Source organism: Hesperophylax consimilis, chromosome 14 (assembly GCF_061612785.1).
Source record: "Hesperophylax consimilis isolate HC1 chromosome 14, BYU_Hcon_1.0, whole genome shotgun sequence".
Classification (NCBI taxonomy): Eukaryota; Metazoa; Arthropoda; class Insecta; order Trichoptera; family Limnephilidae; genus Hesperophylax; species Hesperophylax consimilis.
Genome location: NC_142849.1, coordinates 34,405,824 through 34,421,068, shown reverse-complemented (window position 1 = coordinate 34,421,068; position 15,245 = coordinate 34,405,824). Strand labels below are relative to the sequence as shown.

Below are 15,245 nucleotides of genomic sequence, written 5' to 3'. Positions count from 1 at the left end.
TGAACAATTCATTAAATTTTATAAATTTCAAGTTCTCTGTAAGTTTCGCGAGACAGCTGACCCACAATGAAATAATAACAGAACTTGAAAATTAACTTTGAAAGTTTATGAAGTGTTTGATTTCTGTGAAATACTTGGCCCTAAGAGTCAATCTTTTTTTTTAGTCTTGTTCTTCCGCCACTGGCAAATATTATTTATTTTCTTCTTATTATTATTTACAATATTTTATAACTTACTATGATTTTATTTACAATGATTTTATTGATTTTGAATTACCTCACCAAACACAAGAGTGTTGAGTCATGAGTCATGAGTCTCTTTAAGGTGACTATAATCTATACAAAATTTTATGTCAATGTAACATGTAAAGATAATTATTTTAATTTTAAAATTTATTGTGAAAAATACATATTGTATTAAATTAAAAAAAGGATTTTCACTTTCTTAATACCATATTTTTAATAACAAGGTCCTTCAGGTCTTTTCTCATCATATCCACTTCCCAAATCCTCGTCTCTCAATACAAACTGAGTTCACTTAAGAGGAGTGTAACAACTACTAATTCAAAATCGAATGCTTTTGAATCGGGTAGATTCGTCTCATACACCTGTTTATTTGGTTCTTTAATTAATTATTGAATTTACTTTGCAGCTATCTTCATACCTTCTAGAAGTGGAAAGCAGCTTCTAATGCTGAATAAATATACATACGGTTTTCAAATAAAAAGAAAATCCGGTGAGATGTGGCGGTGCTCCACGCACAAGTGTAAAGGATGCAATGCTCATCTTTTCGTAAACAACAATATGGTTTCTGCAATCAAAGGCACACATAATCACAATCCACCCAATTATATGAAGTTACCTTCAGGCGGTTACATCAAAATATAAAATATATATTCTGTTCATTTTATAAAATCGTCAAACGAAAATAAACCATTACAAAATACCCTACGATATTTTACCTTCGAGAATTTTCCAACATTTTATCAGCTCTCTAATATTTTAGTTTTTTCCACTGGCGTCAGAAGAGATAGACTTGCACTTACACGAAATCCAGGAATCATTTCGACGATCTGGAGACAAACCACGTGTCCATATTTTGGCACCATGAGTATTTGAGAATGCTTTGAATAATCTATGACATTAGTCATACACATTAAAATAACCAGACCCTGCGCAGAAAAGTAAAGGTCGCTAAAGGTAGCGAGTGGGTTGCAGCGCAGTCCATTGTGAGACTTTTCATACTTTATTTGTTATTACTATACCTATACTACCACACTTACTTACCTACTTACATAAGTTTTAGTTTTGTGTGACATTTTTAATCCAATTTGTTTTCTTTTGTTTATATTCTAGACCAAAGCAAAGACGACTATGAGGTTTTGGACGTTTTGGAGGCTTATACAACATTTGCTGGTATCTGTGACCTGAGCTCATCGCATAAGCGTCAGCGATCAAGCGACAACGACTCAACCTGCATTGCAAAGGTAAATAATAAATAATCCAATATTTCTCTCTGCCAAAATTCACACTGTGAATAACTCAATTAGACCCTACAGAATCTATACTGCCCTATAAAACCGGCTGCTACTGATTTCAGGAACTATCCAACATCTGTCGAAAGATTATCCCAGCCTGCATAAGCAACAGGACACTGAGTCCGAAGGCTAGGTCAAAGCTGTGCATCGCGATCGCGGCACACATTCTCCACGCAGACAACAATCGAATGTAAGCACACATCAGATTTTTAAATGTTGATTTCCCTTCAAAAATGTCTGGCTTGTCGAGAACTTGAACCCTGGTCTACGGATGCCACATTGTTGCTATGTATAGATACCGACTAACTTTATAACTGTTAACAGATATAACTGCAGAAATGATATTTCTCAAGTTAATTAAGATATAACTGGTAGATATCTGCATGGTTAAGTAATACCTAATGGCTTCATGCATTAACTGAAAATGATAGATCTCTAGCAAATACAGTTCTATACCTATCCAATTTTAAGTATAGATATCGATCTGAGTATTGCAGATCATCGACTAAACGAAGCATCTCCATTCAACTCTAATGCACTGTTGTTTTGATTTTTTGTCAGCCCAGTAGGTAGTACAGGTTACCAGATTTGACCAATCATGATAATTTTTTTTAAAACATAAATTCCATCATTTTAATGTTAATTTCAGTTGATCGGTTTTTATAAAGAAAATTATAAAAACGCAGTCATCCCCATAATCTGCAGCTGTCTTTGTTCGACGCTCGGTCATTTAACGCTACATGTTGGCTGTATCGTTTACCAATATATACATGTATAGTTATTTATACTCGTATACTTATTTCCAGCATTGGGGAAACCGAATATTTAGCCTGGATCAAGGAGATATGCCACTTGTTCCCATGCGAACAACAAGAAATATATTACATACCATACTGCAAAGGGCCACCAAAATTGGCTGCGAGAGGAAAGCTCGTAAACAAGGTGCACAGCCTAAAACGAACCTTAAAACAAGAAAAGCAGGAGGGTGAGTTTAAAACTATAGTTCATAGGTAAATCATTACCTTCCCAAAAATCTAATTGTGGACAAGAAATGTTATTTTTTATACCTATTTCAATATCTGTTACAGCATCCTCTGTTTCTGCAGCTAAAACTGCAACAGAAGTGACAGCTGACATAGCTGTTTCTGAGTTCAGCGACGATGACGTGAAAGAGTTTCTTGGATTCCTCCAAGTTTCAAGCGAGCCTTGGGGAAAAGTCGAAGCCTATTGGAAGAATACCTCAAAGGAAAGACTTTCTGAGGTTGGAACAATCTCCGAGTACTTTAGCAAGTACCCGCCGCTAAAATCCCCACTTGGATACGCTTTGGTAATATTCTGTATATTAAATTATTGTTTCCAGAAATTGATGAAAACTAATTTGACGTACCTAGATTACAATATCTACAACACGGGCCTAATCACGATCTTACTTATTTCAGCTTGAAGACGACTTTAATTACTTGTACCCGAAGCAGGGGGACAAGCTTCTTGTAGGGTGGCCGCAGCTTTCCGAAGCCGTGTTGAAGTTAGCTTCATCGAAAAGGTCCGAGCAGATTCAGGCAATCCTTGCTGACAGCAACTGTAAGTAGTAACTATAGTACACCTATTATACCTACTATGAAAGTATTTTTACAGCTTTAGCTGAAAGATTAAAGTTTAACTAAACATTTTGAATTGCAAATCATTTTCGGTTTTATTTTGTTACAGTGGGCACCGAGATCACCTCGTTGAAACTTTTGGCGTACATGTTCCCTGTCCTCTCTTTAAAAAAATCGAAGGCCAAGACGTCATGGCGGCCAAGCCAGTTGGAGTCGCAGGAGGGCTTCCTGCTTCACATTCGCGTGAGTTTTAAACACAATTTCTATCTGCGGGTACACGGCCGGAAAGAATAGACACTTGTCTTAACAAAATTTCATTTCATTTTTTTTTTGTTTCATTGTACAAGTACACGCCCTATTGTAAATTCTTTATAGGTTTACAGGTTTTGAAACTAGTCATTCTATAAATATAAATACACATTTATTGCATATATCCTAACCTACATTCCCACAATATTTACAAGTGCAATCCTTTCTGCCCATAAATTGGTCCTATGTATAAAATATTCCTTCTTCCAATTTGTAGCAACATACTCTGAGTTCTAATTTATTCTTTTAATCCTAGTTCCCTTTTTCCTAAAATAATACCCTCTATTACTTTGTTTGCAGGCAATGGGCGAGTTTCAATCCAAACTCGACCAAAAAATGGCCAACATGAGGAAGTGGAAGCAGACAATTAAGCCTTTCGTCCTCGTTGTTGGTGACACCAAAAAAGCGTTCTACGTAGTCATCAACCACGAACTTATGTACAAGTTAAGTTCGGCGGTACGTGCCGTAGATGTAGCATTTAAATGTTTCCAGGCCCTACATGCTTGTTACCCAATTGAGTCCAACTCTGTGTGGTTGTGGCTGCAACAGTACGTTTACAAAATACGTACAACTTACGATAGAGCGTGTCCTGCAGTAAACGCACTTATTGCTGATATAGAAGGTGTTCAATCTGCAGTACCGAACGTGTAACTATAATATCTATAATATCTATCTATATCTATAATACTATTTAGTATGACTCGTAAATATAATGCCTACGTGTTTTATGTGTAAGTCAATCCACACATCGTTTAAACTTCTTTTGCACCATTCATAACGTTCACGAATTTAGCACGGATTACAGATGTGTCGAGGATTCATGTGCGCGGAGTTTCAAAACCCTAAATTCTTTTCGTAAGCATGTCGAGCGGCACTCAAATAACAATCCAAACCCCGGAGATATTCCACCTATCAATGGCGAGTATGACCAAGAGGACACCCCGGAGTATGAAAATGAAAACAGACATGAGGCTCCCGTTCCCAACATAGTAGAAACTCAACAATTACCTGCAGAGAATGGAATACCAATTGACTTTTATAGTTCGTTGAGTCGTAGTGTTAATTTATGGTCTTTATAACGAATCCACATTGGCTAGAACTCAGGTACAGGCAATCATAACCAATACAACGGAGCTGTTGAGAAATCCACTAGAATTACTTAAAAATTCAGTTTGTACAGGACTTGATAGGGCTGGGGCGTCAAATGTTGATATTGACAGCATCAACATTATGTTTAACCATTTAAGCAATCCTTTTGAGCATTTATCTACAGAATATTTGAGATTGGAGCATTTTAAACTTCTTGGCACTTACATACCACCAGAAAAGTATATTTTAGGTCACCGAATGTTACCCGACAAAAGTAGGTTTGCTGTAAAAACTCTCATAAATGGCAGTTTTATTCCCATGCGCAAAGTTCTCAAAAAGTTTTTTGAAATGCCCAATGTCTTAACTTTGACTACTTCGTACATGCATGCAGTGTCAAATGATTTAGGAATTTATGTTAACTTCGTTCAAGGGCCCTTATGGGGAAAAAAAAACTAAACTTCCAAGCGGAGGATATTGTGATCCCTATATTTTTGTATTTTGATGAATATGAAACAGGCAACCCCCTAGGGTCCCATGCCGGCGTGTACAAGTTGGGTGCCGTTTATTATACGGTACCATGCTTACCTCCCGAATTTCAATCTTCACTAGACAACATATTCATTGCACAACTATTTCACAGTGATGACAGAAAATATTTTAAATATAAGAAAATTTTTGGCATACTAATCGATGAGCTGAACTACCTAGAGAAAACAGGCATAACAATCGTTACTCCCCAAGGAGAGAAGCAGATTTACTTCGTTTTGGGTCCTATACTCAACACGAAGTGTGTTAGTGACGGGTGACAATTTGGGCATACACGGTATGCTTGGATTTGTGGAGGGGTTTACGGAAAAATATGCGTGTCGTTTTTGTAAGTGCCCTAAGTCCATTATGAGGCACCAATTAGTTGAAGACGAAAACTCTTTACGGACAGTAGAGAATTACAATTTTGATTGGACCCTGGAAGATTCAAAGGCTACTGGTATAAATTCGCCGTGTGTTTTGAATGAGATTGATAGTTTTCATGCTACCGACAACTACTGTGTTGATATTATGCACGACTTATTCGAGGGTGTATGTCAATATGACATGGCCTTGATTTTAAGAATATTCGTTCTTGAAGAGAAACTGTTTTCTCTTGAAGCGCTGAATGATAGAATCCAATACTTTGATTATGGATTAACTGAGTGCAACAACAAGCCTCCTCTCATTAGCATGGACAATATCAGAAATTCTCACATTAAAATGTCTGCATCTGAAATGTTGTGTTTCGTTCGGTATTTCGGATTAATGATAGGAGATCTAGTTCCTGGCGACAACAACGTGTGGCCATTATATGTTCTATTGAGGGAGATAGTGTCGATTCTTTCCGCAAAAGTTCTTCAGCCGGGATGCTCTGTGCTTTTAGGTACCTTAGTTGCCGAACATCATGAATTGAAATCAGAAAATCCCTCAATAATAACTCCAGTATAATAAATAACCAAATTAATCTGTCTTATAGTCATATTCTAGACATATTTCCAGTTAACCGCTCTGTTCTTCCTGGAATTCCCGTAATTACCCCTGCCACTTTGTCCACCCCTCCCTCAAACACTTAACATTTTTGTATTTATGTGTCAATATTCCGAAACCGGTAGAGTGAAAATAAAACTATAGTGGTCAAAAACAAATTTATGTGTTTTTATTATAAATCATGAATTGTATTTAGAAATCTCCAAGGGGCATCTACCTCCTAAAGTGCACCATCTAGTTCATTATGCACGTATTTTGGAATTGGTAGGGCCTATTGCGTTAACCTCGTCTATGCGCTTTGAATCCAAACACCGCCAATCGAAGCTCACTGCGTACGTAACAGCATCACGTGTAAACATTCCATACACACTTGCCTTGAAACATCAACTGAAGCTCAACCACCGGTTTTTACACAATATCGGTCTAGTAAAAGATATTGAAGTAGGACCTGGAAAATCCTTAAATATCAATTGTCATGCTAAATACAATGAGTTTGTTCATTCCTTTCCTAAATCATTTTACGGTTATAACTATCATGCTAATTGGGTCAACATAATGGGAACTTTGTATAAACCAAAAATGGTTTTAATTTTGGAGATCCAAGATGACCTGCCGTCATTTGGAATAATTTTAGAAATAATTATTGATAATACTCAAGTTGTAGTTTTCCTTTGCTCTTTATTATTGACTATCGGTTTGACGAGCATGTACAGGCGATTGAGATATCTGAAACAAATATTATTGCTTGTCACAGATGAAAGGATTTGGTATCACCTATGCCAAACTTTTTAGTATGTACACCAAATGGAAATCACTATGTGCCGTTACGTCACGCCGTTTAAAAATTAACCAACGCTTTGAGTGACTATAGATTCATATAGTCACATTAACAGAATTTATCTCACAAAATATTTTTACTAGGTACTTTGTTTAAAAATGTTAACTAAACCCAAATGAGAATAACTTTAAATCTTCTACATTATAAAAGCATGCAGTTTAATTCATTAATACATTGTAGTATTAAAGTGTAATTATACTGAGTAGTACCTCAGTTAGACTCTGACGTTATCTGTCATCAAAATGTATGATTTAACGACTCCGTAGTGAACACACTTTTTATTTTATTTTATTTAATTTTTTTTTTAATATATATTTCTTTATATATTTTTCGCTTCCATACCCATAAATTTAATTTGCTGTAATTTAATCTTAAATCATTATATATTGTATACTTTGTATTTGTTAACACAACTGTATTACTTATGTATCTACTTTTGTAAAAGCCCACTAAGGCGTAAATAAATAAATAAATATCCAGTTGCTTTCCTTTCATTTTATAGACATTATTAAATTTGTTCAGTTGTAGGTATGTATTAGTGATTATTGCTGTTTGTGTTTTGTAGTAAGGTTCTTCAAAATAATATTGTGTTTTAAAATTTATTATTTATGTATGTAGAAAATTATTTACATTATATGGTTTGCTTCATTGATGCTCATACATCTTTGGCTATTTTTATTTTATTTTTTTATTTTTACATTCATAATTTGCATTTTTTGTAAATATTTTCCAAGGGGTATTGGACCCATCCTTTTTTGTTAAAATTTTGTGTTTACAGGAAGATATGTAATTGGGTTTTATTTGTATTTTTTATCATGTTTGTATTTATATATGTAATAATACCTGTAGATTTTCTTAAAAAAAAAATAAAAAAATAAATCTGTTTTACTAATAATACATGCAATACCCATTCAGAATTCAGTCAGAGTCCATATTTTACTACATTTTAGCAGATGTTTCTTGTTGTATCTCAATAAATATTAATCCTTAATTGTCTTGATGAGCCAAGCTGTTATAATTTTGCCATTGTTGTAATTGTAATGTTGACCTGTACATAAATGTATTAAAATTTTCTACCTAAAATTTTAACAAAGTGTTTTCTGTACAGCATCCATGGACGAGATAAAGGAGTAGCAATATGTTGTGCAGGTCTTAAAGAATGTTCTTTAGGAGCTGCATAATGTTTAGCTGGTCTTTAACAATAAAGTATTTGAAGGTTTGCAATATGTCTTGCTAAACTACCAAACCACTCTGTCACATTAGCAATACGTATTTTGCAGTACGTGCAATATGTCTTGCTAAACTACCAAACCATTCTGTAACATTTGCAATACGTATTTTGCAGTACGTGCAAAAGGTTTTGCTAAAGCTGCAATACATATTGCACCTTGTTTGCAATACGAGTTTTGCTAATTCTGCAAAAGGTTGGTGTGTCCAAATGGTCATGCTCTGGTTTGCACCAGCAGCAAAACCTTTTGCTATTTTAGCAATAGGTTAGACTTTATTTCTCTCCGTGTACGCAGGATCAGAATGTTTGTTCGTAGTTAGAATGTTTAAAACGCCTGGCTTAGCGACGGTAAAATTGAGTGCGACGGGTAAAATTACACACTATGTAAAAGTGTTAAACTAAATATTATATTTTGGAAACAAGCCCGGACTTTTGTTTACCCGAATTATTTTACGCAGCCAGCAATTTGCGCGCCTTTATAAAAATAGCTGGTAATTGGTAAGCAGATTTTTATTTTCGCGCACTAATTGGTGATATTACAATTCAAGGTAACTGTATATCGTCACTTGGTTTGTTCCACTCGCCCTTGTGGACATGTTTAATTTCACAAATTTAGTTTTAATTTATAACGAACGCTTCTAATAATTTTTCAGCTATCTTTATACCTTCTAGACGCGGGAAGGGTGTTCTCATAATGTTGAACAAGTACACATATAGTTTTGAAGTAAAAAGAAGTCAGGAAGAAAGATGGAGATGCTGTACCCATCATTGCAAAGGATGCAGGGCTTATATCATCAGAAGAAACAATGCAATTTCTGCAATTGAAGACACTCATAACCACGATCCACCGCATTACATGAAGATGCCGTCGGGCACCTACGTCAGAGTATAGGTTGATTTCAGTTTGGTCGTGAGCACTGAATTGATAATGTCTTCCTGGGTGGAAACCGATGTGGCCACTGACAATCTGCACACGCGCTCTGTCTCTCTAAACAATATTTCCTTTTGCTGACGTACGAAACAACAAAGTATCTAAATTACCGATCGGTCTGACTTTTGGATCACAAAACATGCCTACATCTCATTTCTTATTTTCTTTATCCTGTGGTTGTGTCATAATATCAATATACTTATAGACCGGAATTAAAATAGCGAACCTTAAAAATAATTTTGCATTGCTTCATAACAAGTCAAATTATTATTTGACCACGACTTTTTGATTGAACTTAACATTGAATTTAACTTTGGGCTGAATGACTTTAAGTATTTTGTTTAATAACGCAATGTATGTATGTTTTTATACTCGAATGGACATAATGTTTAAAACTGCGCTTTGATTTGCTTTGACATGGGTGCTAATGCATTTATATATATTTCGTTTTTGCCAGAGCGGGCATTTTGTTTCTTACAATCTTGGTATTATACGAGTACATACTATTACTATATAATATGTATATTACATTGGGTATATTATGTTAACCGATCTTTCTGTTTCTTTAGAATCAACATTCTTCTTTCGTTTGAATTATATTAAAATTTCTTCTTTAAAAGTTTGTCTTTATTTACCTTCTAAATACAGATCACTCTTTTATCAATTGCACTGTATTTACAGTTAATGTACCAGTACACAGCTTGTAGATTTCAAGAACTAAATTGTGTACAAAAGAAAGCAATCAAGCTACCAATCATTGTGTACGTAGATTTGGCATTGAAAACTTAAATTTATTTTATATAATATAAAAATATCTTTATTTAATAAAGTAACTTGTAAATAGATAGAAAACTTAACAATAAGATTGAAAATTCTTATAACCTGCTATGGCTTTATGTATTATTTTATATTTATGTGTTATGTATTATCATTCATATTTTATTATCAATGTCTTGTATCAGTACACAATACATCGATAACGTGTCATGAGTAAAAAAATATAATCTATACTTCCTGCGCTCCTGCCGCTAATAACTTATAACAGAGCGACTCAACTACTTAACGATGCTGCATTGACCGTTGACAGTTTACCAACGTCACTTACAGAAAGCTTGACACATGACACAAAATGGTAAAAATGCCCGATGACCCTTTTATACTTTTACTTTGCTCTATTTCCTAGCAACCTTTTCTAGTTGTTCCGTTTTATGGAGACCATGGAAAATAAATACATTTAGCTACGGTGTTATCAATGGTATACCATTATATACCATTTATATCCTCCGTTTATACTATTCTCCGTTGATATTTTCAAACCTAAATTAAGAGAATCCTTAGAAAATTGTTTCTCATAGCCACAAGCATTATTATAGATAAAATATTACTTAGGTTTTTAACTTTAGCATTTTTTCAGCTATTTTCATACCTTCCAGAAGTGGAAGAAATCTGATCATGGTTAATAACTATACGTATAGTTTTGACGTAATGCGAAAGGTTGGAAAGAGGTGGAGATGTTCCACCCACAATAAGGGCTGCAAAGCTTATATAATTACAAACGATGACGATGCAATAACTGCAATCATTGGCACCCACGTTCACAATCCTCACAATTATCTAAAGCTACCAACAGGCAACTACATCAAAATATAACTGGATTAAATATTGATTTTAAAATTTGTTTGTTGAATTTTGTGTGCATGTTTTTTGTACTGCGCATCCAAGTATTGGATTTAAAAAAAAAAAATATTTATCATAAAACTTGTACTTTGTGTAATTAACAATATGGTTCACTTGATAATAACACATTCTGCCTTTCTAATAAAAAATCTCTTCAAAACCGTTAAACGGTGTTTTTGTTACACATTTTACAAATACTGTGCAATTTGGCTGACTGGTGCATGTGCCGGATGCGCCATATGCATGTCTCTCCCGGGAAAATGACAGTTTTGATGTGTGATGTGTGATTCCAATGATGCTTTTCTTAATAATTTCTATTACAATGACCAATTCACCGTTGAATTAGTATAATTCATTATATTTAATAATATCTGAGTTATTTTTCGTCAGTTTTAATTCATCAATAATGTTATGTTGTGAATATACTTTCATTTTATCAGAAAAATCTAGATTATTTGTACATATTATTTTTAATTGACTTTTACCGCGTGAATTTAATACATTTTTCTTTAAATGCCTTATGCACGTGTGGGAAAATGGAAAGTAAAGAAAAATCCAAATATTTCAAAATATTGGTTTTTCTCTGGGAGATTTTTTTATAATATTTAATTGTATGAACGAGATACAACATGAAGTGACAGATTTCTTGCAAACAGGAAGATGGCCTTATTTTCAAAAGGCATGACTTCTTATGTCATCACTTCTTTGATCTTTGTGACGTAAACATAAACAGATTACACTTTGGCAAAATATAAACTGCTATAATACTTCCAATGCAGGTTATACCAACAAATTTAGTTTTAAAGTCTTCATTCCTTCGAGAAATAGAAAGAGGTTCCTAATGTTCAATCAGTATGTGCGTAGTTTTGTAGTAAAAATAAAACAGAGGCAGGGAGCGATGTACAACACTTAATCTTTAACACCTGTACGATTCTACCTCCAAAGTGTACTTCTCCTTTATTTTTTTTTTTTAATAAAGTTCAAAATTTTTTATTTTTACTTGAATTCCATTTACAGCCATCGTTATACCTTCGAGACGCGGAAAGAAGTTGCTCTTGGTGAATAAGTATACGTATTGTTTTGAAGCATTGAGAAAAGTCGGAGAAAGGTGGAAATGCTCTACTCATCAGAATAAAGGGTGTTCTGCACATATCATTGTGAACAGAGATACAGTAAATATAATCAAGGGCAACCATAACCACGCTTCACCACATTATTTAAAGACGGCATCCGGCGAGTACGTAAAAATATAAACACTTAGCTTAACTTAACCATTTAGCGATTGCTTTATGTAAACAATGACATTATATTGCAAAATATTTAAACTACACGTATATGTGGCCTAACATAGTATATTATTAACAATAAACGAAAATCTTCAATTGTTATTTTTCTTTTCTTATTCCTTCATTTTTCTTGTGTTTAGCTTTTTTTATAACCATCCGAATCCGGCGGTGTTATTTTTAAATTGTCTATCCATCTCATTTGTCGACATTAGACAATTTCTTCTCCAACTAAGAAAGCCATCTGATGGTGTTGGATTAGCAATGAACATGTCCTGCTTAGTTCCACTTACCCGATCCTATTCGCTTTGATTCCATCTTTTTATCTTCCGCTACCATTTCTCCTTTCTTTCATTTATTCTACTTCAATCCTTTCTTAAAGAAAGTTCAACATTCCCGAGTTACAAACTGAAAATACTCGAATTCCTCCTACTTCCATTACATTGTTGCTTGCCGGAAAATGACGAGGACTTAGCTATCAGAGGTTGCAGTTGCTACATTCGGTCGGGAAACCGACACATTTGTGCACTCGGTCAATAACCGGTCTTATTTCGCTATCCATGTCGCTATCCGCTTTATATTAACAGGGCCAATAACTGTCGCCAGTTGCAAAAAACCCAACATTAATCTATTACCAGTTGATACAAGACAAGACTGACCTTATACCGTTTGCCAGTTCGACGTCCACACTCAACACAAATTACTTCTCAGTGAAGTCTTTATTTACTTTTATTAATGCTTGAATTCTCTTCCAGTCGTCTTTATACCTTCTAAGCGCGGAAATAAGCTGCTGATGGTGAACAAGTATACATATTTCTTTGAAGCAAATAGAAGAGCTGGACAAAAGTGGAAATGCTCCACTCACCACAATAAAGGGTGCTCTGCACACATCATCTTGAATTATGATCAAATATCGGCTATCAACGGAAACCATAACCATTTTCCGCCAAATTATATGAAGATGTCGTCAGGCGAGTATGTCAGAATGTACCCTAGAATGATGTGATTATCTGTTTTAATCTTATCGTATACCGATATATCTAAACTACTTTTTAAGGAGTATAATTGTTATTTTTATTTAATATATTTACGTAAATATAATACACTTTAAAATACAGATAATAAAATGCTAATTTAATAAGTTATTTTTTTAACAAAACGACCCAACTCAATGGAGAAATGATTGTCACCGAGTCACCACGTCGAGAGGTGTCTCCGATAAGCTTTGTAAACCCTACTAAACATCTCATATCATGAGTTCAGACAACTGGCCTTCCATATTTATGCTTTTAATTTAATAAAATAATACTTTGTTCAATGTTGATATTTAAAACACGTTTTTAATTCAATCAATCCTTTTCCTAGCCATTGTACTAGACTTGGTTGATCTAGCATCATCCAATAGAGATATGAAGGTCTCTGTTCAATATTGGTCTATGCCACTCGCTTCAGAGTTGTCTCCTTCTCTGTGAGGAATTTTACGAAGAAATCTTTGATCAAAAAGAGAAATTACTGGTGCTGTTAAAAGATGCTGCCAAAATTTCCGGGTGTCTTAGGACGGGTTGTTTCAGAGAATTTGAACAAATCTTCAAATATCGAAGTTAATTTTCAAGTTCTGTAAAAGTTATTGAATAGTTCTGTTTTAATTTCAGTTCTGGCAAGAAACTGACCTATAATGATATAAAAACAGAACTTGAATAGGACATTCACAGAACCCGAAAATAAACGTTGAAATTTGATGAATTGTTCAAATTAAATGAAACAACTTATCCTAGAGTCTATTGACTCTAAAGAGCTCAAGCATCCTCGGAAAATCACTATTTGGCAGTACTCCCATATTTCTCGTCTTTCATTCGATTCATTGTTGATCCTGTATTATCCGTTTAGGTACAGATTATTTTCTCTTGCACCTCTAATGTTAATTTCGTACCTCAGACACGGCCTTTTCTAAATTTTCTGAAGAATAACATTGATAGGGCCTCCCCTTATTTCGTGTCATGTCCAAAGTCACGCTATAAATTGCGATTATTTTAAAAAATTCAAAAAATGTGTTTCTCTAAAATTATATATATTATGTCAAATTTATCTAAAAGTTTTCACAAATAATCAATTATTAATTTGAAATAGTAAATATACTGACCATTACAGTAATTTATACACAACGCCTATAAAAAGTCTCTTATAAAAAACTTATAAAGAATGACCATAAATTAACAACACACAAACATCTTGCCACAAACACTTGCATCCAACTGATGACAACGACACACCTCTAACCCTTTCTTCTTAAGGGTGATTTATGAAGATAGGCACATGGCCGGAGACAGTCGGCCTGTCCAAAGTCGCATCATTCTGTGTTAAATAATTTTTTTTGTGTTTTTCGGAATAAAATAACCCGCCTTTAATTACACATAATTAGTTTAGTTAGTCTAATTATCACATTAAAATATGTTTAAAAAAATAAAATTGTAATCTTTATTTTGTTAACGCTCGATTATATTGCATACACGGAATAATAAAGAAAAAATTCAAAAATGTTATTTTCATTCATTTTTCTAGTGTCTAGCGTTTGACATAATCATACGTAGGCGCCAATATTCTTTTTATGGGGTCAGTCCTGTAGTCCAGCACCCACGTACATCAGTTCTGATTTTTTTTGAGTTGTTTATCAAGTTGGCCGAATGAATAATCCAATTTTCCGACCTCGAGCTCCGAATGCAACATTCTAAAAAACCAAAAAAAAAACATTTCTCATGATTTGGCGATTTTAACCCTTAAGGACTAGTTTCCAATTATAACCATGTCGTACGTTTTCAAGGGAGACTAATAACACACCAATGTAATGAAAATAACTTTTATTAATGCTTGTATTTAATTTCCAGCTGTCTTTATACCTTCCAAGCGCGGAAAAAAACTGCTAATGTTGCATAAGTATACATATAGTTTTGAAAGAATGGGAAAAGCCGGAGAGAGATGGAGGTGCTCAACTCACCACAATAAAGGGTGCTCTGCACACATCATTACGATAAACGATATAATATCTACAACAAATGTCAGCCATAACCATGTTCCACCAAATTATTTAAAGCTGGCGTCAGGCCAGTACGTCAAAATATGAATATTTATTTTTTGTTTCATCGCTTTTGTTGATAGAATGGGTCAATGTAAAAGACTAATAACATACTTCAAAAGAAAGTTTGTGCAAGAGAGCTTAATTTCATTGCAATTAAGCAAATTGTT

General features: G+C 34.1%; 1 protein-coding gene across 1 annotated transcript; it reads left to right on the top strand.

Annotated features, from left to right (window-relative positions):
- The first annotated feature begins 1,106 nt into the window (after nucleotides 1-1,106).
- LOC149418215 (uncharacterized) lies at nucleotides 1,107-7,337 on the top strand. The gene is made up of 8 exons (XM_089639389.1): nucleotides 1,107-1,110; nucleotides 1,356-1,486; nucleotides 1,600-1,727; nucleotides 2,344-2,522; nucleotides 2,626-2,864; nucleotides 2,977-3,118; nucleotides 3,245-3,378; nucleotides 3,745-7,337. Exons 1-8 carry the CDS (start codon nucleotides 1,107-1,109, stop codon nucleotides 4,093-4,095), a joined length of 1,308 nt encoding a protein of 435 aa, XP_089495515.1. The 3' UTR covers nucleotides 4,096-7,337.
- The last annotated feature ends 7,908 nt before the right edge of the window (nucleotides 7,338-15,245 follow it).